Source organism: Miscanthus floridulus, chromosome 17 (genome assembly GCF_019320115.1).
Source record: "Miscanthus floridulus cultivar M001 chromosome 17, ASM1932011v1, whole genome shotgun sequence".
Lineage (NCBI taxonomy): Eukaryota > Viridiplantae > Streptophyta > Magnoliopsida > Poales > Poaceae > Miscanthus > Miscanthus floridulus.
The window spans coordinates 90,655,196-90,680,635 of record NC_089596.1 but is presented as its reverse complement, the minus strand read 5'-3'; the positions used below and the strand labels follow the sequence as shown (position 1 = coordinate 90,680,635).

Here is a 25,440-nt window from a genome sequence, read left to right as displayed (position 1 = left end):
GTGAGAGAAAAATACTATTCCATGGCTAAAAAATAGAGCAGATTAGCTTATAAGCTCATAATTAGCTGCAGAAGCCATGTCTTTTGAATTCAGTTGCAGTCACCATGTATAACAACCTGATACAAACAACATTGTGGCACTGCTTTTAATTGAAACAGAGGATTAACTATTGTATTGATGGCAACCAAAAAAAAACTATTGTATTGATGAAATCTGGCGGGTTTTTTTTTCTTAATACGTGAAGAGTTTAAACAATCAAACACCGCGCTTCAAGCGAGCGCCCTAGGAGGTCTAGAAGCAGCAGCCTAAGGCCTTACCGTCCTAGTGTACTGATACTTATACAATTTTCTGTCCATTACTCAATCTACAGTGCATGCAAGCACACATTTAGGGCAGCATGGAAGGCTCCCTTAAAGAGGTTGAAGGTTGCAAGCTGCTATGGAGTCAATGATCCATGCGCTGCTCACAACTTTGCCACCAGAGGCATAGGCCAGAGCCTGAGCATCAATTTGGCTACGATTAATATTTATGCCTTGTCTTGATTCTCGATGCTGTAGACGTTGAGGATGAGGGAGCTGTCGTCAAGCAACTTCTGCTGATTTCTTGACACAGGCTTCCTTTGCAGGACAGTTCCACTGGCTACAACCACAAGGTCTTGCAGGTAGCCCCTGTAGGACTTGGTGTAATCTCCATGGAGATAGAACTCAATACCGTCAGAATAATTTAGGTTGCTGCAGAATAAGGAAAAAATGTTATTACTAGAAAATATCCTGCAAATAATCATGCTCATGCTAACAATGTCCTTAACCTAGCATTGTACTGATATTGTTGGCAGATGAGACTAGGTGGAGTACATAACAACGGAAAATACTCTTACCTTATTGATAACTCGTTGTCTGCCTAACCTGGGACCCTCAGCAGTGCCATGTACATCAGTGGAAATTTCAAATCTCATTTTACAGGCTCCATAAGTTCCATACATGTCTTAACCCCTATGGAATAAAGTCGGTATTTAGCAACAAAGGGCAGCAATTTGTCAAGTGCAAACTATTCTTGTAATGAATTAATGATCGTTCCAGCAGGCAATAAAACAGACTTACAGTCGATGGAGATAACCCATTTGCCATTCAAGATTGCCATCAGAAACTTCAGTGTGCGCTTGCAAGCACCAGACATGTTTGGTTGATGCAATAACATGGGTAACATTAGGACTCCAACTTGTTGAGATAGGCACACCAGCTATTTTGCAAATTCTGATACAATACCCTGAAGGATTTGTTCATTTTTGCTTCAGTTGAAATGCATATGAAAAAAAGTATCATAAAGATTATCAGGAAACTAAGGACACAAGAAAACACCTTTTCTGTAGCAGAAAGGGCTGAACAGCAGAGAACCCATTTCTGTGGTGATCCAGATGACCATATCCATTTATTACCATGGCCTTGACTAGTGTTTACTTGAGATGGCCTGTAAAGCGGTTATGCAGTAAATATCCATATCAGCATCAAACTTAGGTTTTTAAACTAACATGTTATAAACACTGGAAAATACCCTTTTGGTGTTAGTTTCCTGTGCAACTTCTTTTTCAACCCAGAAGTCTCTCTAGGCAACTATGAAGATTGGTGCAAAGGGCATAGCATCACAAAGTTTTCCTGTCAGCAAAAGAAAAGAGAAAAGTCAGAAATAAGGTGACAGTGCTGGACGCAAAACACCAAGAAGCTAGTTGAAAACACTAATGCAACATGATATGAACTTACATTATCCCATCTACATTCTGGGATTAATTTAGTACAGGTGAAATGGAAGCTTTTTCGACAACTCGTCTCGAAGCATCAAAGTGCAGCACCTTTAATTCCACAGCAAGCACGTTTGATTCTTTTACTTCTAGCCAGCTCATTTGTAAGATTAAAGACAGAGTCATCTTCAAAGTAGACATCAGGAGCCCTTTGGTGGAAGAAAAATCATATGCATGAATTAGCTAGGGATACTGAAAATTAAAGTTTCTTCCAATATAAAATTCTATTAGAAAGGGGCTGCATACCACTCCAGACAGTTTTTGTGGCAATGTACAGTAGCCCCTCCATCAAATGCTGCAGGTACTTGTTTTCCATTATGGTAGTGAACCATCTCTCCAGATCCCTTCAGAACAAAAAGGAAAATTTGATTATTTATTCCATTAGTTAAAGGAAGGATTTGTAACTTTAAGGAAAAGACTTTTTGCAAACCGACTTGTCTGGTGTGTGCGCATACCTCTGTGATATCATCAGACTGGCAGAAAGCACAGGAAAGCTTAGAAGCTTTATCCTCGCATTTCTTCAGGATAGCATTGCGTGCAGTGCATGATCTGACAGTTCCTGAGTAATCTTGTCGTTCAATAGGTTTTGCACTACCATTCTTAACAGAGACATTCCTTACCGAAGGAACTGTGCGTATGGCCTCATTTAATGGGCACCTCCGAGGTAAAATGTTTGGTGTATTTGGACCAATGTTAAATTGGTCCCTCCCAGGTAAAATGCTTGGTGTATTTGGACCAATGTTGGATACAATGCATTTTTTACTTCTACCATCCAAGGGTTTATGTTGGGTACAGCCTTTTGTGAGGCTGTGAAGATGAAACGATTATATTTCATTTTCAGCCTCTGAAAGAATTCTTATCTTTTCAGCTACAGCACCATCAGAAATTCTTCTGATCCGCTTCCCTCTTTGTGCAGATTTATTCTCTGCAGTCTTCACTGCACTATCCCCTGTTATTTCAAGTTTGCTTCGAGTGTTTTTATCCTTTTTGAGGATCCTTTCTGAAAGCTGGTTCTCAGGTACTTCATTGCCCAAACCACCTGCTTGAGGGGAAAATGTATTCATAGATTTATCACTAGAAAAGACAGCTCTAGTGTTGTTGCCAGAGACCTTGTTTCCTCCATTTGAAGTATTTCTCTCTTTTTTACTGCCGTTCTTTTGCCGTGGCTTTGCAACAATACTTTCTGGGATATTTGCAACTTGGTGCTCAGCATCAGATCCTCTTGTACATAGTTTGCCACAACTGGGCAGTTTTGAATTATTTCTTTTCCTAGGTCTTGTTAACTTTTTCTTCTTAACTTCTTCAGCATTTAGAGGCTGAGCTACATTACTTTCATGGTCTAACTTATCAAATGAACCACCAAGATTCATATCTTCACCATCATCCACCTCTGTGATTTGATCTAGAATATTCTTCAACTTACCCTGAACAAACAAAACAGCTGAGTCAAATACATGTATATATTCAGATTGTAAAGGTGGGAGAACTGAAAATATAAAGCCTATGTCTCAGTTAACCAAAATACCTGACTTTTCAGTGGGGTAGAATGCAGCTCAGAGGAGCAAGGTCTTTGGCTCCATTCAAAGATTTCACTGTCGAATATTTCTGAAACCTCAGCTTTGCTCTGCAACACATGTAACCAAACGGTAAGCACAACAGTTGAACCAGGAAACCAAAAAACGGGGGGAAAAAAGGAAAACATGTTCTAAGTAACTTACATTAGGAGTCATATCAGTAGGCCTTTCATCATCGGAATCTTTGATATCACTAAAGGTAGGCGCATTGTGACGCAAGGGTGTGTCCAATGATGGTGGTTCACTCAGTTTCAGCAGTGCCACCTTCATTTTCCTCTTGTTCCCTCAGCCAGAAAAAAGGTAACAATGAATGTCTTTCTGGTATATCAGAGTTCAGACTTTTATCTTTATCCTCTTTAACATCACCATTCAGCTTACTTTTTTGCTCATCAGACTTCATAACCTTCTTGGGCCTTATCGGCGTCTCAGATTCAGGGAATGGTGTCACGTGTATTCTTTTGTTCTTGGAGATTGAAGGCTTTGCAGTTACAGATGTTGCAGCAGCTTTGGTTGCATTCTCTTTATTCTTGGATGCTGGCTTCTTTTTATTCGACTTTTTAGGCTTCCCAGCACTGTTCCCAGCACAATCTGGTCCATTTCAAGTAAAAGGAAGACAGTAAGTCTAATACTATCATTCATTTTCTCTGAAATTCGATTGTTAGAGAGAAAACGATCTTAAACAGCAAATATGCTCAAATAGACTCAACATATGTGGTACAGAGACAGATGCAAAACAACCAGTGTAACTAAATCTTGCTCACGTGCCACGAAACAGAAACTAAATATCTCTAGTAACCTGCAACTTTGGGTGCAGGAGTCAGCTCTGTTGACACAACACTAGTGCCCGCTGCAGCTTCCATGCTTTTGAAAACAGACACCAAATTATCCATGTGAGGTGCTGGCCGTATCTCTGCAAGTAAAAGACCATCATATGCAGTGATTTTTACACAAGCATTTTCAACTTTCATCAAAATCGGATAATGCAGGATTTTATCAGAAATGGCATACACCAAATGGAGCCTAACAGGTCATTATGGAGCAGATTTCATTATTGTGGGGATTTGGGATTTCTTCAGTTATTAATTTAAGCACGTTAATCTCCAAAAAAATCAAAGATATGCAAATTCAGCTATGGCAACAATGACTGTACTAACGAACTAACCTCTCCGGCGGAACGGGACCTTGCACACGGGGCAGCAGGAGGCAGATTTCATCGACTCCGTCAGGCAGGCGCTGCAACAAGAGACATGTGAGACCAGATTGAACAAGACTATCGGCCGCAACTAGATCCACCGGGGAGGAACGGGGGGTGAGACTCACTTGCAGAAGATGTGATTGCAGGTGATGGACACCGCCGAAGTGAGCAGGCTCAAGCTGCCAAAACCAAGAAATATTTCAGCTAGTACAACAACAAATCGCAAATCTCATCAAAAGATCACGAGCTGTCAGATACACGAACAGAAGAAGAGGATTCCAATCCCAAAAAAAAAAAAAGAGGATTCCAATCCAATCCTCCAAGAAAGGAAAAGAGGAAGCGGGCGGATCAGCGCGGCGGCGTTACCAGATGGGGCACCTGAGCTCCCGGCCCATCCTCTCGAGGCTCCCCACGTCCGCCATCTCGATCTCTCCACCTCGCTTCGGATCTCTCGACGCCCTTGTTTATTTCAGCTTTTCTGAGTCTCGCTTATAAGCTGAACGGGCTTATCTGATAAGTCACGATCTGGAGAATTTACTGTCTGAATAAGCTTAGCGTTTGGCTGTCCTAATTATTTCTGATAGATTATCTGTTTTGGATGTAAATTGACCTATATACCCCTGAGGCTGATGATACCTCTTTTGATTCGTCACAATAATCGGAAGACAACGGTGGAAATATTTTTAAAGTTTGAGATAGCAATATGGTTCCATTAAATTGTAATGTACAATAATAGTCGAAAATAACATCCATTTGGGTATTGTAATTGCTATAAAATACTTAAGTTTCTAACAATGAATCACCCAACCAACACAATAGCATCACAGAAAGCACACATATTCATATTATTCGTCGAACCACCACCATCAGCTGAAGGAACTTGGGACCCAACACCACTAGTGTCTTCTACATAGGTTTCAAAATATTCATCATATATGGCATTGTCTCTAATGAAATTATAAAGAGCCATGAAAGCAACGATAATCTTTGATTGCTTCTCAATTAGATAGCTAGGTAACTGCAAGAGAGTGCGCCACTTCATCTTGAGAACTCCAAATAACCGCTCAATCACATTTCGGAGGGATGCATGAGCATAGTTGAACACCTCCTTCGATCCCACTGCATGACGACCGTGTTGCCATTCGGGCACATGATACCTTTGTCCCTTGTAAGGTGCTAGATATCCTTTTATATTAGGATACCCAGAATCAACAAGGTAATACTTGCCTTCAGATGGATGTGGAAATTTATCCTTGTAGGTGACTAAAGTATCAAAAAATACCCGAGTGTCATGTGCAGATCCAGCCCAACCCATGACAACAAATGTGAACTGCATATCGAAGTCACAAACCGCCATGACATTTTGTGAAGCATAACCATGTCGTCCAATGTATTTTGCCTGTTCACTTTTTGGTACAGTTACAGGTACGTGTGTACCATCAATGGCGCCTATGCAATCGTTGAAATGAGGCCAGAACCTAGCTTGCTGTAGTTTTGGATGAACTGTACCAAAGTGTAGATCCTTAGGTCTTATGATGTCAATAGACAGTCTACAAATTGAGTCAAGTACCTCACTAAACTTTATACTGACAGTTTCTAATGAATGACCAAACCTATTTGCAACTTGTCTAAATAATTGAGGTGCACCACATGTCCACAAAAACATGCCTAAGGCTTGGTACATATATCATTAGTTGATCTCAAGCCATAATTCTGAACCAAAGTCCGATGGAGGCGATAGAACACTGACCTTGTCATTCTAAACATGTTGTAGCACTCCACTCTATCATTTAGTTGGATTTCAACCCACTGTATCCCTGTCATGACTGGTACATCCAGAACCACCTCCTTGTTCTTTGCAACACTGCTAGTTGAGCCCATCAATTCCAATGCAATATATGCAACCATGAAATCCTCATCAGTACCCGATTCATCCTGACTTGCATCCTCATCACTAGAGATGCTCATATTGATTTCAGCACCTAAAATAGGTACACATTATGAAGCATGAGCAAAGGAACAGAGGAAGCATATACACGAAATAATTATTCGCACAAGCAAAGTCATGACATAAATCATCAAATAATGTACCCATTACATAAAACATCAAATAATGTCTGGAACTGAACAATTTATTTTACTACATAACAACACTAAATTTTCCGGTCCTCCCATGCCCGCCTCAGCCAATTAAGCAACACTACTGCCTAATTGCGCTATGAGGAAGAAAAAATGACATGCTCTGCAACTACCAGAAGAGCTTGCGTGCTCACCTTGCTGGACGGCAGCCAATGGTGGGGATGGGAGGGCAGCAGGCGGTGGAACTGGGATGTCTATGTCAATGTTTTTAAGGTGGTAAAGCGAGGCGAGGCGACCAACTACCGCCTTACGCTAAAGCGAGTAAGGCGTAAGGCGAGGCGACGCCTTACGGCCATCCAACAGTGGTATAGACCAGAGAACTGGAAGCATGTCATGCCTTGGTATTGTCTAACCGAAAAAGCCAAGCAACTTTGGGAGTCACAATCTAACGGAATAGACGTGACCCACCCCCGACTGACTTCCAGGTTGACGCAGCAGCCCTCAAGTGCAGTAGACGCCAAGTCAGTCACACTCACACCACCACAGCACACCACACACTCCCCTTTCTAATCCCATTCCTCTCCAGCCTCCGCCCTTCGCTCGCCGTGCTTCCGCTTCCTCCGCCACCACCGCCGGGATGGCCGCGCGCTACCCCTACTTCGCCGTGGAGGAGTCCGCCCGCGGCATCCGCTCAGGGGAGTCCCCAGCCGCGGCGCTCTGCTGGATCCTCGCGACGCCCAGCGCGCACCAGGCGCCCTGCTCAATGGAGGACCAGAAGAGGCTACGGGGAAACAGCAGCCCACCGGCGGCTGCTCCTCGCGCGGATGGGGAACAGGGGAGGGGGAGGTGGAGCCTCGGCGGCAGCAGCTTCTACCGGTGGCGCAGGCGAACGTGTTCAGGCGGGCGAGCAGGTTCTTCCCTACGAGCGCTCCTCTCTCTGCTCTCTGATTTCTCCTGCGATCCTCTCTCCCCGCGCGCCTAATCTCCCGCGCGCGCGATGCTTTCCCCGTCCTTTCTCCCGCGCCGGCGTTTTCCTACCGTGGCCATCCTCGTATGGCGCCCGTCTTGCTCGATTTCGATGAATCGGACGCCAAATCGACGACTTCCGGACGCCATGGCAGTAAGGCGGATGCCATACCAATCTGAGGCGAGTCGTCCGCCAAGGCGTCCCGCCTGTAGCGCCTTGCCGATTAGGCGACGCCAAAGCGACGCCTTAAAAACATTGGTCTATGTACATGAAAGAAAGAAAAACAGCAGTGTCAAAGATGTACATACTGCTAACTGAACAAATTGATTCATCATCCCAGCCAACCAACTGTGTTAGGAGCCTAGGACAGCACAAATCCCAGTCCAAAGACACTGCAACTGAACAAATAACCCTAAGTTATACTACCAAAACACAAAGAGCTCTAGTAACATTCAACAGATAAGCCATAATACAAAAAGTAAGGGAGGATAGGCATGCCTTTAACAGAATGAAGCAAAGATGTACATACTGCTAACAATAAAAAAACAGAATGCAGCAGAATACTAAATAGATGCATGTCAATGTTAACAGCTGCCATAGAATGGGGTGATGATAACATCTAAGGTTTGTGTTATATGAACTTAGGCATACTGAAAAATCTCAGATTTCAAAGGCTTTTTTATCAATCAAACACACAACCTGCAGAGGGACATCCCCTGAAGAGATGTAAGACAGCGACAATCGATTGACTAGAATTTATGCTCTATCTACCAACTATAAAGGGAGCAACCAATGAACTAATGCCTGATAACTTCGCCTTGTCATCTCCTGTATCCACGATAACATCACTAGAAGGAACCCAATCTGAAACCAGAAAATCCATAGGCAAACTCTGCAACAGCTCTCTGTTCCGTCTGTTCCGCTCACACCACCGGAACCAAAGCAGCAACCTATAGATTGGATCCACGGCAGCTTTGCTCGCGGCTTCCAACACTCTCATGCCTCCGTAGGGGAACCAACCAAAACCTAGACCCCAAACGAACCTAACAAGCAGCAAAATCTAGCGAAAGCAGCCCTGCCAATACATCCAGCAACTAGAACCATAGCGACAGATCGGGAGCGCAAGCGATGAGTACCTCGTCGGTGGGTTCCACTTCGATCTGGAAGCTGGATCCCTTGAGTGTCTTCACGGAAAATGTCCCACCCATGAAAATCAACTGCTGGAGCACCTAATCACCTTGCTGTACTGGTGGAGGGGGAGGGGAGGGCCATCGGCGCCTTGGCTGGAGATCCAAAGGAGGGGAGGGGACGGCTACTGGCGCACTGGCTGGAGCACCGGTGGAGGGGGAGGGGAGGCCCGGCGTTGGGGAATGGAAGGCGGCGGTGGATCTGGCGAGAGGAGGGAGGGCCGGGCCGGAGGGGAATGGGAGGTGGCGGCGGAGAGGCAGGCGGCGCCCGAGAGGGAGCGAACGGGGGAGGGAGCGAGCACGGGACCGCTCGGGTCAGAGGGGTAGGGAGAGGAAAAGCCTGCGCGATTTGGGAAAAGCGGGGTCGAGCTCGCGATTTGGGAAGCGTTGCGGGCGACCGTGAGTCGCGGAAGCGCGTTCGCTGGTAGGCCCGTATCGCAAGGCGTTTGTGCGGGCTTATCGGCTTATCCGGCTTAGAAGCTGAGCAAACGCTCTCCCAAACAGGGCCGACGACTCCTGCGTTTCCTTGAGGCTTCGAAGATTTCTGATATCTGATCTCGGGTCTGGATTCTGGAAGGACGAAAGAAGTGGGTTCGGGGGAATGGTACTTATCTTGGCGGGAGCTTTCCCTCCAAAGTTTTCGTTCAAATTTTGGCGCTCCTTTCGCAAGCTGGCGGGTTCGCGGAATCGCGGGCGCGCCTGCGGGCCGCGTCCTGCCGAGTCGGAGTTGGCTAGTGGGCCGGACTCCCACCTCGTTTTCCTGTCATGCGGGCCTATATTCATGTATTCCGCATAAAGAAAACTACAGTGATTGAAAACTCGGGTGATTTACATCCTCCTGTCGCCCGAGTGACAGAACAGCTTAAATCACTCAAATTTACCAAATAAAACAAATCGAGTGTTTCAAGGTGTTCTATCACTCGATTCCCATAACCAGATCAAAATCCAACGAACCAAATAAAAGAAAAAAAACAGAGCGAAAAAACAAAGAAAAAATACAAATTAATCAGATCAGTTGTATGAAATGCAAATTAGAAGAAAATCAAAGCAAAAAACAAAGAAAAAAGACAGATTTAAGTTCTTTGAAAGGCAAATTAGAAGAAGATCAGAGCAAAAAAGCAAAGAAAAAAGACAGATTTAATAGATCAGCTCTATAAACGACAAATTAGAAGAAGGTCAAAGAAAAAAGACAGATTTAACATATTAGTTCTATGAAAAGCAAATTAGAAGAAGATCAAAGCAATAAATCATACAGGCAAAAAAAGAGCCAAAAACAAAGATCACAGAACTGTTCAAGTAATCCAAATCACCATTCTCATTTTAAAAAATCAATTTACACCAATTAAACATAGAACTTACGCATAAATAGGAATAGTAAAACATGTTACAATGAGATGTAATCTGTAACTACTAACCAAGGAATGAATTTGTACAAGGTTGCAGCGGCGGTCGGTCGGCCCCTGGCTATGACGCGGTCGTGCCGGCAGCGGATGGGTGGGGAGGCAGTAAGCAGGGGCGCACAGCGCGGTGGCTCGGACGCTCGATGCCTAGTCGACGGCGACGTCGGGACGGCAGGGACGAGGGGCCTCATGGTGCGGGCACGCCGGGGTGCAGGTTTGCAGGCGTGGCGGGGTGCGGTGGCGCGAGCGCCGGGGCGGGGTCGGAGGCAAGGAAGAAAGAGAAGGTCGCCGGAGTAGGGTCGGAGGCAAGAAAGAAAGAGAAGGACGGGAGAAGAAAGCTACCAGGAGGAAAGCATGTGTACTCCGAGTATTTTACATGCTTCCAAGTACTCAAGGTTCAGGGGGCTTTTACATTTTTATCATTATTAAGATTGGTGCTTATCCGATTATCACTCTTAGTTTGACACTTACAACTTTACCACATGAGAGAAGTTTGAGTTCTTAATTTACCACATTTACACATGTGGCACGCCACGCCAGCCCGACACGTTGGCGCCCAGTCAGCATAGGCACGCGAAAATGTCCTTGCTACCCCTGACCTGCTCCTCTCTCTCCATCTCTGACAACCGGGTCCTGTAGCTCCCTCTCACTGCCAGGTGGGCCCCACTCGTCAGCTTTGTCTTCCACCTCCGGCAACTATATAGGAGCACACAAAGAAGCTTTGCGGGCGTTGGCCATGAGCGAGCACAGTGGCACTAGGCAGCCAACTGCAGCAAGCTCCCGTCGATCGGCACGCACGCGCCTCTCCCAGACGGGCACCGTCCACGGTGAAGGAACATGAAGCAGCGGAGGTGGACGAGCTCGCCCGCGGCCATGGCCGCCCGCGCCGCCACGGTCGGGCTCGCCCGCGGCCATGGCCAGCCGCGCTGCCGGGGCTGAGCTCGCCCGCGGCTAGGGACAGCTGCGCCGCCAACGCCGACCTCACCCACGGCCAGGGCCACCAGCGCCGCCGCCGCCAGCCGCGTGGGGGACGGTCTGACGGAGCTCGGAGCAGCACGGCGTGAGGAAGCCGAGGAGGAGGCGCGCGAGCTACAGCTCTACCGCGGCCTCGCCGACGCGGCGCGAGGAGCTCCGCCGCGGCCTCGCCGACGCGGGCGCGAGCAGCTCCCCCGCGGCCTCGTCGGCACACGTGCGAGCAGCAGCTCCGCCGCGGCCTTGCGGGCACGCATGCGAGCAACTCCGTCGCAGCCTCGCGAGCGCGCGGAGAGGGAGACCGAGGTGGTGGCTCACCCGCTGGGGAGCTCGCATGGGGAGCAGCTGCTCCGGCGAGGACCCAATTGCCAGAGGTGGAAGACAAAGCTGACGAGTGGGGCCCACCTGGCAGTGAGAGGGAGCTATAGGACCCGGTTGTTAGAGATGGAGAGAGAGGAACAGGTCAGGGGCAGCAAGGACATTTCGCGTGCCTATGCTGACTGGGCGCCAACGTGTCGGGCTGGCGTGGCATGCCACATGCGCAAATATGGTAAATTAAGAACTCAAACTTCTCTCATGTGGTAAAGTTGTAAGGCCATGTTTAGATTGCAACTTTTTGCAACTCGATGAATAGTATCATTTTCGTCTTATTTGGCAAATATTGTCCAATCGTGGACCAACTAGGCTCAAAAGATTTATCTCGTGATTTCCAACTAAACTGTGCAATTAGTTATTTTTTTTACCTACATTTAATGCTCCATGCAAGCGGCTAAAAATTGATGTGATGGAGAGAGAGTGAAAAAACTTGGAATTTGGGGTCATCTAAACAAGGCCTAAGTGCCAAACTAAGAGTGATAATCGGATGAGCGTCAATCTTAATAATGATAAAAATATAAAAGCCCTAGGTTCAGGGGTGTCGTGGGGTGCAGGGGTGTCAGACTCAGAGCTACTATAGACTAGAGTAGGCGCGTGATGGAACGTGAGCTGGGATGCGCCTTTTCCAGCTGCATGCGGCAGGGAAGAGTGTGCGGGCACAGGCGCTTCGCCTATCATCGCGTCTGTTGAGATAAGTAGATGGACAGCCAGAAAACCGAGCGACGGACATGCCAGAAACGCTCGAGTGAGCTACAGATTTACCGTATAAAAGATGTTTTAAAAGAGACACTAAAAGAAGTTCTTTTCGTTAAGTATAAGTTTTTTTAAAACAATTCGACATGCTTTATTCTTTCAGGATAGTTACATCATTTCTTAGATAATCAAGTATGAAACTAGGGTGCTCATCGTCCCGGGTATAATTTTGCTTAGACCGCATCGCCCTTCTTGCTAAATTATATGTCGTTTGGTTTGCCTCCCTCCCTATTACAATGCTCAATCATTCTATCCTGAAACCCACTTCATACAGTGCTACACTCGTTATATAAGGTAGCTACTGAATTTGTCGTAAAACCTCCATCCTTCGTTGTTTCTACGACCTCCATGCAACCTGATTGGATAATCAGCTGGTTGCACCCTCTAGCATCAACCCCTCTTTAAATGCATAGGCTTCCAATCCTTCCATCATCGGTGCGTCGACCAAGTGTGGAACAAAGGTGTGGGCAGAAGCTAAGGCTCTGTTTGGTTGAGCTGTGGCTGTGGGAAAAAGCTGCTGTGGGCTGTGAGCTGTGGAAAAGCTGCTGTGGGCTGTGAGCTGTAGAAAAGCTGAAAGTTGTTTGGTTAAACAAGTATAAAATATACCTTTTATCTTTATCTCTCTTGAAACAACTATGGAAGAGCTTTTTATTCCACCAATTTCGAAAAGCAGAAAGCCAAAAGCCAAAAGTAGGGTCAACCCAGCTTTCAAAAATGAACTACGGAAAAGCAGCTGCTTCTGAAAAAGCATCCTCCAAAAGCAGCCCCTTTGGTTGAACTTTTGGCTTTTGGGACCAAAAGCCAAAGCCAAAAGCCCAACCAAACAGGGCCTAAGACTCCTCTAGTGCTATCTCTTATGATTACTCCCACACCCCACATCTTCATAAAAAGCCGCATCAACATTCACCATCACTTTCCCTTCTGGAGGCTTCACCCATCCCTGCCGTATCTGTGATCTTTTCTTGGTCGCTGCTTTGTAATTTTTTTGTTAGGGTCGCAATAGACATGGCTGATCTCCAAGGTCATTGGATTATCTCCCCATGTATAAATTGTCGCCGCTTCCACCAAATATACCAGTCAGCAGTGAGCACCAATTCTGCCAGACCCACATCGAGTGCATCCACCTGCTCTTCTCTTCTAATGATGTCATCATTAATTACTGATCCTGATCTGTCAGAGCGGTGGATTGAAAGTTATGTAGTCTCTCCAGATGCCAAGCGCCAGACCTCCCTTGCATGGTCACATGTGAACATCGTATGTTTGATATCTTCTGCACCATTTTAGCAAACTGTGCGTCCACCTGATTTCCCTATGTGTCTATTTACAAGAATGGCTTGACATGGCATATGGCTCTGTTCGGCTTACCCTATATTTGGCTTGTTCGGCTTCTTTTTTCAGTCAGAACAGTATTTTTCTCTCACAACAATTCAGCCGGAACAGTGTTTTTCAGCCAGTTTCAGCCAAGTTTCAGACCAGCGAACGAGACCATAAGCCCTTTTAGCACCCGCCACCCGAAGATCTTGATTTTGCCCCGGACTTTCAATCTCCACAGATTCTTCCACAACTGGCTTCCTGATACAGTTGCAGCTTGCACTTGATGATAGTTCTGTCCAAACTTTCTTTCCCATTGGCAATGATATGCCGACCGAACAGAGAATCGGCCACTTCTGTTAAAATGCCATGCCACCAAGTCTTCTCTTCTAAAGGTCAAAGAAATTTGTAAGATGCGATAAGCATCCACCGGCCAAAAGATAGCTTTCACCAGGTCTACATCTTTATAGTTTTTTTTTTGTGTTTTTAGGACATAGATTTTATTATATATCTAGATATAATATATATCTATATGTATAGCAAATGTTATGTCCTATGGAAGATAAAACGACTACAATTTAGAGCCCGTTTGGCCGGGCTCCGAGCGGCTCCGGCTCCTCTGACTCCTCCCATGTTCATCTCCTGCAGTGACACTGTTCACCGGAGCCGTTTTTCTCTCTCTTCCTTTCCTCTCTCACTGACAGCGCCGGAGCCGGAGAAGCTCGTTTTTTTTTTCTCCTCCGGCTCCAGCTCCTGCGCGCTACAGTTGCGCTACAGTGTGGGAGCCAAAGCCGGCAGGAGCCCGGCCAAACGCGCCCTTAGAATAGAGGGAGTGGTTAAACTATATGTGTTGCTCTAGACCGAAGCCTTTGAGTGTAGGGACTAACGAACTCTCAAATAGCGAATGCAGGATAAAAAGGAGGAAACAGTGGGAGTTCTTCGTAGTAATGCCTCCCCCTCTTTTTAGCCGTTCAATTCGACTATTCGAGGACGCAAGATATAGATATTGCATTGTCTCATGTAAGCATTCCTTATTGAAAGAAATGGCCATATATGGAAATTTTAGCTTTATATTTTTTATTTGTAACCCTATGAATGTTTCTTTATGTTTTTCAGACACGAAGAAAGTATATTTAGGGGCTGTTTGGATGTACCCCACTGCAAGCCATGCCGCATCTGTGGCGACACCGCGGTTGAGGCGCTAAAAATGTCTGCCACAGTTTGCGGCGAGAATCTTGACTTTTTGAACTGTTGATGCTTGTGACAGCCTTCATTGAGTGCTGAACCAAGCACTGTGGTAGCCAGAAAGTGTGGCGTGGAACCAAACACTCTCTCACAACTTCTTGAGTTCATAAACGTTACCCCAAGCAACGAGTGTCAAAATCGCCATGGAATAAAACGGTTGCCCCTGATCTGACAACACAAACAAGTAACAAGCGATTTATTTATTTCTTTTGTCATTTTGAATGAGAAAATTAATCCCCAAGAGATGCCCGCATGCGTGTAATTCGTCCAAAGTAGAAATTCGACTTTTCATATGAAATTGAAGCCTATAAGGATACTGATGATACTCCTACATCGATGGTCACCACCGCTCCCAACGCCGGTGTGGATGCGTTCATAGAGGATATGCAAGGTTTGGATTTCCTTTTTGCCTTCCAATTTCGTTGCCTAGAGCTACAATTGATGAATGACCATGTATGTGTATCCCCTCAAGGGAACAACATGTTGATATGGGGACATCATTTACAATTATTGCAAAGCGTGCCACGTGAATAATATGCATGCGTATGGCTTGTATAACAGTTCATATGTTCAGACTGTGTCCCCTCATCTTCATGCATGTCTTGGTATAAACGATAATGACTTGAAAAGAGAACATATGGGTTGTTTGAACGAGGGAGTGCGAGTGGGATTTGAAATGGGAGTGTGTGATGCTCTATGTTTGAACTGTATGGTTGAATTTGAATTTGGAAATTGTGGATTTGAAATGGTGTTGTATTGTTTGGAGTAGAAACATATATAGAGTTTGTATGCACAAGTTAGAGAGAAATATAATACAATGAATTATTAAGATGAGCTATCAGGACTGTTGGAGCACGTGTGTGTCAGTAATAGAGACGATGATAGGTAGCCCAATAATACCACCCAACCTTGAGTATGTTTATTACAATAATCAAGCTATAAGTCGGATTTGTTTAATTCTTCAAAAAAAAAGTCGGATTTGTTTTGTTAGAATTTATAGTAAGTTGGTTTGTTTGTTTTTAAGGACAAGGCCGAAATTTTCTTCTATATATTGTAAAAAAGAGATGCACTGGGACTCTAATAATAATTGTTTAGAAGGAAGGATTTTTTTTTTTTGAGGGAAGGAGAAAAATTTGGGTGCTGAAGAAGACAGCGAGGAAGGAGCAGGAAGAAGAGTATAGGATATGAAAAATAGGAACGTATAGCACACGTGCCTAACGTGTCCAACTAGCGTGACATGCATGCACGTTTATACAAGGCTGTCATTTGTTGACGTCTCGTTGTTGACGGTGCCGGTAGGGAAGATGAGCAAATTGGTTATGTACTTCCGTGGTTCATGCAAACTATGGTTCCCTGTTTTTTTTTTTTACAACAACTAAGATATATTATATTATCACAGCAGCTGTTTTACAAGGAGGTCCTCTGAAGAAAGACCAAAATACATCAAAGTCCTGCAGCTGGATTAACAGTCTATTCGTTTGGCTGCGACTTGTCGTAAACGATCATAAATTTCCAACCGGAACAGTATTTTTTTCTTACATAAACCGACCAGCACTACTTTTTCGCGAACCAGCGAACAGGCTGTAAAAGGCCGGAGAATCGACGGCGATGGGGAAGACGAGTCCGCACCCCGGATGGACTGACCGTGCAAAGCGTCGGTTAAAGGTAGATGGGTTGAGCCATCGGTGGAGTAGCGTGCCGACGACCGAAGGATGCTGTTGAAGTCATCGCCGGAGTTTGGAGAAGAAGCTCAAACCAGGATCCCAGGTGGAGGCGGAGTCGACGAACCAGAAGAGGAGCCGCCTTACCGAAGAAGAGAGCACGAGGACCGGAGGCTGCTGTATGGAGATGGATGTGGGCGGCGAAGGACGTGGATCGGATGGGAGAAGATCTCGGCGGAGGCGGGTGAAGGTGGAGACTGGGATGTTGAAGAGGAGATCTGCTAAGAAGAAGAACGAGTTTATTTTATTTCTACTAACCTTGGAATCGACGTCGGCGGCGGCGAGGACGAGAACGGCCACGGCGGCGACGACGGCGATAGCAAGACAGGACTCTCCACGACGGGAGGCAACACCCATCCGGGCAACTCACAACTACTATCTACTAAATACTAGGGGGGGTGCACTCCTAGCCTTCTCCGGCGAGGTCGCCGGAGGCGGGACGGAGGGGGCCGGCTGGATCTGGACTGGCGCTCTCGAGGAGGAAGACGAGTTCGCTACGTCTCCGTCCCCCAGAGAAAGGTTCAACTGGGCATAGTTGAATAATATCCCATCACTCACACGCCACGGCATCATTGGCCTGCCCGCATCCTTCCTCCTTCCTGCTCGTCGCCGTTAGTTCCTCCTCCAAGCCCCTCTCCGCTCTCCCTGTTGTATCATGCATGTACCAGTACCACACACACCTCGTATGTGGCGTCATCATGTATGGCGCCACGCCCTAGCCTTTGTCCCGTGTCATGCATGCGCGCCGCGCCATCAAATACACCCGCCTCTCCTAGACCTTTGCATCCACTGAGCCACGGTGGGAGTCGCTCTGTCTGCTGCATGAGCTAAACGACCTGCCAAGAGGCAAGAGTGCTCCACGCCGTCTCCTGCAATGGCTATCCTGAACCGAGCCGACACTACTACCACCACAGCCAACGGCGGCAGCGGCACCACTCCGGCTGCCTCCGTCGCCATTGCCATGCCTTCGCTTCCTCACCCGCCACTGGACGCCGACGAGTTCCGCAGGCAGGGGCGCCTGGTCGTGGACTTCATCGCGGACTACTACATGCGCATCGACGAGTACCCCGTGCGCCCGGACGTCGCTCCGGGGTTCCTGGCCCGGCAGCTTCCCGAGGCAGCGCCGGCGCGGCCGGAGCCCGACGCGCTGGCTGCGGCGCTGCGCGACGTCCGCGACCTCATCCTGCCGGGCGTCACGCACTGGCAGAGCCCCCGCCACTTCGCGCACTTCGCGGCCACGGCCAGCAACGTGGGCGCCCTCGGCGAGGCCCTCGCCGCGGGGCTTAACGTGAACCCGTTCACCTGGGCCGCCTCGCCGGCGGCCACCGAGCTCGAGGTCGTCGTCACCGACTGGCTCGGCAAGGCGCTGCACCTCCCGGAGAGCCTGCTGTTCTCCGGAGGCGGCGGGGACACGCTGCTGGGGACGTCCTGCGAGGCCATGCTCTGCACCATCGTCGCTGCCAGAGACCGGAAGCTCGCTGAGGTAGGCAACGAGCGGATGGGGGACCTTGCGGTCTACGGCTCCGACCAGACCCACTTCTCCTTCCAGAAGGCCGCGCGCATCGCCGGCATTCGCCGGGGAAACTACCTGCCGGGCAACGACCGTGGGGACCACCCCGACGTCGGCGGTCGACCCTCTCTGCGAGCTGTGCGCCGCCGTGGCGGGGCGCGGCGTGTGGGTGCACGTGGACGCGGCCTACGCGAGCGTGTGCCCGGAGCTCCGCCACGCCGTCGCGGGCGCCGAGGCCGCGGACTCGTTCAGCACGAACCCGCACAAGTGGCTCCTCGCCAACATGGACTGCTGCGCGCTCTGGGTGCGGCATCCGGCGGCGCTGACGGCCGCGCTCGGCACCGACCACGACGTGATCCTCAAGGACCCGTCTGCGGCGCAGGCGCAGCAGGGCGGCGCGGTGGTGGACTACAAGGACTGGCAGGTCGCGCTAAGCCGCGGGTTCCGCGCGCTGAAGCTGTGGCTCATGCTCCGCTGCCACGTCGTGGATAAGGATGACAACGGATCGGGTTTGGAGCGGATATCCGCGGGTTTCGGGTTCTGCGGGTTCGGGTTTAGGGATGGTTTTTCACCCACGGTTTTTGGGTTCGGGGCCCCGAAACCAATCGGGTTCGGTTTCGGGTTTGGTTTTCCACCCGTGGATATCCAATGGATATCCGAAATAAATCATTTGGAATTAAAACTCATGTTTTATAATATACTAATAATAATTTGTTTACTTAGATTATTAAATTTATTTAAAGTTGACTCATGAAAATATTTATTATTTGTTGTCTCTTGTTTATACATGTGAATATGTGTATATATATCCGCGGGTTTCGGGTATCCGTTCGGGTTTCGGGTATCCGCGGGTTTGGTTTTGGTGATGGATTACCACCCGAATCGGTTTTCGGGGCGGATTCGGGTTTCAATTTCGGGTTTCGGTTTTGGGTGCACGGAGACTCCACCCGATCCGAACCCGACCCGTTGCCATCCTTAGTCGTGGAGGGCCTGCGCGGCCTCGTGCTCGCCCACGTGCGCATGGCCGCCGCGTTCGAGGCCATGGTGCGCGCCGACGCGCGGTTCGAGGTGCCTGTGCCGAGGCAGTTCGCGCTGGTGTGCTTTCGGCTGCGCGCCGTCGCCGCGGTCGTCGTCGGGGAGAAGCGCGCCCGCGACGGCGATGAGGTGGCGGCGGCTGGCAACGAGCTCAACCGGAGGCTCCTCGAGGCGGTCAACGCTACGGGGCGCGTGTACATGAGCTCCGCCGTGGTCGGCGGCGTCTACATTCTGCGCTGCGCCATTGGCAACTCGCTCACCGAGGAGCGGCACGTCCGGGAGGCGTGGAGCGTCGTGCAAGAGCAGGCCACCGCTATCTTGGCTGCTGCGACGCCGACGCGCTCGAATGGGCGGACGGTTCGCTGTGCGCGTTGTGACGCAGAGGCCGATGTGCCGACGGCCCAGCCTCTTTCTCTTGGGCCGATGTTGTGGTTATTTGTATAAGATCAACCGATGTTGTGGTTATTTGTAGTTTTATTTTAGATTACTCCTTTCGTCCAAAAAATAAGTATGATATCCGTGCCGCTTAAATTTGACTAGATTTATAAAAAATATTAGCAATATTTGTATCTCTAAATAAGTTCGTTATAAAAATAGATTTAATAATCTATTTAATGATACTAAATACTATGTACTATAAATATTAATATTTTTTTGTATGTATATTTGATCAAATTTTGAAGCGCTTGACTCCTCGTAAAACGAGAACGACATTTATTTGGGACGGAGGGAGGTCCTATTTGGCACAGTTCAGCTTCACTAGTTATCGACGAAATCTGGTCGGCAGTCTACCGAGGTATTGTCGATGTTTGACCACCGATAGCCTGCCACGGGGGTACCCGGGGCAGTATGTTCAGGCTTCAGCGTATGCAGAACTCGACGGTAAACGCAAGAGACAGTCGATTTATCCTGGTTCGGTCCCCTAGTCGGCGTTAGCCTTTGCGTTGGATTGATCGTAAAGTGTTGTGTTGTACAATTGTTGTTCTGAACCCCCGATTCAAGGAGCCCTGCCCTCCTTTATATAGTCAGGAGGCTAGAGTCCTAATCGGTTTATAATGAGATTTCCTAGTAGAATTACAGGATAATACTACTACTACTAAGATTACAGGGGAAGAATCCTAGTCAGGCTAGTTCTTCTCCCTTCCTTGCGGGGTATCCCGTGGGTCCCGCACCGACAGGTATATCCATGGTAGTAGATGAATCGGTGGAGGTGCGTGTAATAGGAACCAGACAGTGACACAAGGCGCAGAGACAACAATTTAGACATGTTCAGGTAGAGACAAGGTAGCGCAGAGACAATAATTTAGACATGTTCGGGTAGAGACAAGGTAGATGCGATAAGCGCCGCCTCAAGGCAAGGAGGGTGGAACAGGAGTGAAGGAGCGAGCATTGCACGCAAAGCTGATTCGCGTTGTTCCAAATAGGAGGGGTGGCGAGGGATCTAGAGCTTTGTGTCCGAGTAGGGATGAAAATGGTACGGATATTTTTCGACCGTATTTAAAACCGTTTAGAGGGGTTGAGATCTGTCCGTATCCGAGTCTGGATATCCAACATCCGATACCGTATCCGTATCCGAATACTCAAATCGCATATTTATGATGTCGATATCCAATCGTATCCTATCCGACATAGTTGACACTATCCATATTCGAATCCGAATCCGGACAGAAATATGAAAACAAATATAATATCGGTGATATCCGTCCGTATCCAATCCGTTTTCATCCCTAGGTCCGAGTGCCACCACAATTTGATCGTAATGCCAAAATCAAATTTGTAATCCATTGCTGTGATTGCACCTTTATTGAAGCAAGTTTTATGTGATCTGGAGTGGTCTTACAAACCTTTTGGACTATCTATTGTTTTGCAATGATAAATTATTTTAGGGGAAAAGCAATCTGTTTCTGTTATTTAAAACTAAAAGAACAATAAGTTACAAGAAGTGGTAGAATAGATAACTGTGACAAACTAGGTTGTTTCAATTTCATGTCAAAACTTAAATTATATTTTAATTGTCCATCCTTCATGAAGACTCATGTAATATTTGTTCCAAACATCACGATTGCAATATCTTTTTTGGTTAATAGTATAACAAACGCTAATACATATTATCATGGTATTATGTTTTTCCGTTGCAATGCACGTATACGTAGTAATATAATATAACGGACTCGCCGATCGGATCCGGGGCTGCTGCTGCCGCTGGCCTGTTTGTGCTACGCCGGTCGCCCCCTGCACGGTGCATGCCCATGGGCCATGGTGCACGAGCACGACTGCGCAGAGACGCAGACGGCAGACCAAATGGCAACATATTGGCATCTGCATGCTGCAGCGCGTGGCGCACGCTCATCTTTTTGTATTGTTTTATTTTATTAAAAATATCTCTGCTTAGAGGATGACCTCTTGAACACTAATAGTAGAGCTAAGGGCCTGTTTAGTTCCCAAAATTTTTTGTGCAGTACCCATCACATCGAATTTTGCGGCACATGCATGGAATACTAAATATAGACGGAAAAAAAACTAATTGCACAGTTGGGTAAGAAATCGTGAGACGAAACTTTCGAACCTAACTAGTCCATAATTAAACATTAATTACCAAATACAAACGAAAGTACTACAGTAGCCAAAACCAAAAAAAAAAAAAATTGGATCTAAAACTGAGTGGAGCAGCCCACGGGAACGGCCCACCTGGCTTTTATCATGTCAGCGGCTACCGGAATCGCACTGCAGCGTGTGGTGCCTGAGCTGGGAACCGAAGCATACATGCATCGAATATTCTCTCTAGATGCCGCATCATCCCGTGCGGAGAAATCCTCACCGAACGACGCCGTCCGGGACGGAGCATCTCGTTCGCCCCCCACCCCCCCTCTCGGCGACTCGGCTCGCGGGAACCCACCGGAGCTGCACGGACTGCTATCGCCGGCGCCTGGCCGTTCTCTCATGGCGACGCCTCCGCAGGTGATCGACCGACCCCTCCTCGTCACCCCTCTCTCTAGTTTCTAGGGTTACGTTGTGTGCTGCTTGATTGGAATTGGATGAATCAGAGGCCAACAAGGCCTCAAGTTCTCCTAGGGGATTCATTCCGAAGTTAACATATGCTGATTGGTTGGATTACTCTTCTTCCTAATTTTTCATGTGTTGCATCAGTGCGGATGTCATTCAGTCCTTGTTAATAGAGGATTATATTCTTTCTCTTTTTTTAAACCAAAACTTATATAGTGTTTGCATTCCCTTGGACATTCTAGATGGAGGACAGGCAGATTAGACGGAAAAAAAATTGTACTCATCAGCGCTGCTACTTTTTAGCTGCTTGTATGGTGGTTTTGTTTTTTTCGGTCTAGGTTAAGAAGACAAAGACATCGCATTACTTAATGGTCCATTTGAGGAAAGCAATAAGAATAGGATTGGCTATCTAAGCACAAGAATTGGGAGGAAAGGAATAAGAATAGGATTGACTATCTAAACACAAGAATTTACGAGGATAATACAACCTTGCATCAAAATGACAAGGCTTAAGAGATGTCCTTTCTTTCAGTTTTGTCAAGTTTTACCCAAACGCTCTTTGTTCCATGATGCTATCCATGTAATATTGAGGAATAAGTAGCCATCTTCTTGAATACAGTCTGACACAACCTAAGAAATAAGCTAGTTGGGACTATTCATTAGGTCAGGTGAGACGGGTAGCATATATTTCAAACTAGTCCTGCATGCCATTGGTGAACTAAGCAATGCGCTTATTTGGACACCTTTTTTGGATACCCCAGCCAAAATTGCAGGGGACCCAAGATGAGATCCATATTTTAAGGCATGGCAATCCAAATTGTCCTCAACATATGTGGTCAAAATTTTGTAATATATTGACCATATAGGATTGTATTGGAGCAATTGATGGGACAGATATAAGAGCATATATTAGTAAGTCTTCTTTTGTCGTAGGAAGTCATTTGCATCCCAAAAAATGTGTTGGCAGATGTAGATCTTGATGTTCATTCTACCAGAGGACAATTGGACACCAAAGCCACAGAGGACAGCACGAGAACAAGCAAATAACCATAGGTTAATGATAGAAAAGAGACAAATGTTTGCTGAGAGAATGTGGGCAGATCGTTAAAATCACCGTGACAATTAATATGTAGTGCTTTATGTAATAGTGAACTAGTAATGACATGGACCTTGTCCTGCTTGTTTTCTTTATGTGATGTACTACTGATGTTGTGAACAAATCTTCAGTATTGTCATTGCAATAGCCGTTCCTTCGGATATTAATTAATGTGTGTGCTTTTCTCTTATTTACTGCATCCCTGCATTTTTTTCCCTATTGAGTCTTTATAACAATTTATCTTGGTGTTCATTGTCATATTTTTTACAACTTCACAGGAGATGGACCTAGAGCAACATGGGGACAACATGCCTGGCAAGGGTGGAGCTGGACAGGTCTATTGGTCCAACGCAATGTCTAGTTTTGTACTCAAATATTTGGCTGACCTAGTTGCGAGTGGAGCTAAAACCACGAGTGGCTTCAAGCAAGCTCATCTTAACAGTTGTGCCAGAGCTTTGTATGAGAAGCTGGGTGTCCAGCGCACCGGTGGACAAGTTGGTAACCATCTTAGGAAGTGGAAAAGGATTTATGCAAAGATTGAGAAGCTGAAGAACTTGAATGGAGCTGTTTGGGATGAACATAATTGCATAATCAGTCTTGATGCAGAGCATTACAATAATCATATTAAGGCAAGTAATCAGCATCTTCTTATGGTTTGATTGTTGCAATTTTAGGTGCAACATATATTATTCCTACCATGATATGGGTTTTGACTTGTAGGACCACCGTGAAGATGCCAACTACTTGAACATTCCGATTGAGCACTATCATGAGATGGCCACTATATGTGGCAAAAATTTGGCAGCTGCATATGCTAAAGGATCAAATGAGCCACTTGGTGTTGAAGTGACTGAAACATATAATGCACCAACTGTGGCTGAAACCGGTGCATATGCTAACGGATCAAATGAGCCACTTGGTGTTGAAGTGACTGAAACGGATAGTGAACCAATTATGACTGAAACAAATTATGCACCAATTGTGACTGAAACAGATAATGCACCAACTGTGACTGAAACAGATAATGCACCAACTGTGACTGGAACAGATAATGCACCAAAACCCACGTCTAGTGAGCCAAGTGAACAAATTGTTGCTCATGATGGAACACACTCAGGCAATAATGGTGCAGAGTCCTCAGGTACTAAACAGCCACCATCAAAGAAGCAGAGGATATATACTGATGATGACTTGGTTGTGTTAATGAGTCGGACCCTTGGCGAACTTGCTTCGTCTATAAAAAAGCTTTCTGAACAACCTGACCTTCCTGTTCCAAAGGGGTTGTATGAAGAGCTAAAGAGCATCCCAGGGTTTGATGAGGCACATCTTGAGCACTACTATGCTTATCTGTGTGAGAATCCTCCACTTGCAAGGGCATTTTATGCACTGCCTCAACTTTCTAGCAAAGTTATATGGGTGGCTAGGTACATCAAGAATCACAGGTCCGAACTAATGTAGGTACTCTGATGATGTCGTGGTATTTTGGTCTAATCACTAGGTATGGGAAAAAAAACTTTGTGCGATGTGATGGTCTGGTAGTATGGAGGGTGGGTAGTGTGACTCTAATCTGTAGGGACCTATTAATATAACATAATGTAGATCAATGGTGAATTGTCTTGCTTAATTTTATTCTTTATTATCTATTGTTGTTGTTTTCAAACAGTATTTCCCCAAATGTGTGGATGGACCTATACAACCAACCAAACATGATTTTGTACCAACTCATACCATACCATACTGCCATCCAAACAAAAATCATGTATCTCTATAACATCTCACCCCAGATTTGTCCCGTCCATCCTCTTCTCAACCAGGATGCCATCCTCTTTGGTTCTTTCCATCCAGGATGGTCCATCCCATTCACCTCCATACACCTAACCAATACTGCTCGTTGTTCAAAGAACACTGCTCGTATTTCGCAACACATGTTCATCTTTCACTTTGTCCAACACTGTTTATCTTTCACTTCGTCCAACACTGCATGTATTTCGTAACACACGTTTATCTTTCATTTCATCCGTCCCCAAGGTGTGTTCAGGATTCAAACACTGATCAGGTAGCCTCGAAACCACGTCTGACACACGTTCATCCTTCACTTCCTCTGTCTCCAGGGTGCATTAAGGATTCAGACACTGATCAGGTAGCTTCAAAACCGCGTTTCCAAGCGGGCATTCTTTCACTTGTTGCTCGTGCTGTCGTGCACAACAGGGAGCTCGGAGATG

The 25,440-nt window shown here is 46.7% G+C and overlaps 1 protein-coding gene and 2 pseudogenes across 1 annotated transcript; 2 read left to right on the top strand and 1 right to left on the bottom strand.

Moving 5' to 3' along the window:
* Positions 1 to 175: 175 nt before the first annotated feature.
* On the bottom strand, positions 176 to 5,057 carry LOC136517148 (protein BREAST CANCER SUSCEPTIBILITY 1 homolog; annotated as a pseudogene).
* An 11,206-nt stretch (positions 5,058 to 16,263) lies between these two features.
* LOC136515961 (tyrosine decarboxylase-like) lies at positions 16,264 to 19,602 on the top strand (annotated as a pseudogene).
* Positions 19,603 to 21,924: 2,322 nt separating this feature from the next.
* On the top strand, positions 21,925 to 24,859 carry LOC136517705 (uncharacterized). Its single transcript, XM_066511349.1, has 3 exons — positions 21,925 to 22,077; positions 23,497 to 23,847; positions 23,939 to 24,859. Exons 1-3 carry the CDS (start codon positions 22,060 to 22,062, stop codon positions 24,674 to 24,676), a joined length of 1,107 nt encoding a protein of 368 aa, XP_066367446.1. The 5' UTR covers positions 21,925 to 22,059; the 3' UTR covers positions 24,677 to 24,859.
* The last annotated feature ends 581 nt before the right edge of the window (positions 24,860 to 25,440 follow it).

What these genes read in the sequence shown, in the direction of transcription:
- LOC136517705 (XM_066511349.1), top strand. An exon ending in ATTACAATAATCATATTAAG is followed by an intron (nt 23,848 to 23,938) that starts GCAAGTAATCAG and finishes TTTGACTTGTAG; the next exon opens with GACCACCGTGAAGATGCCAA.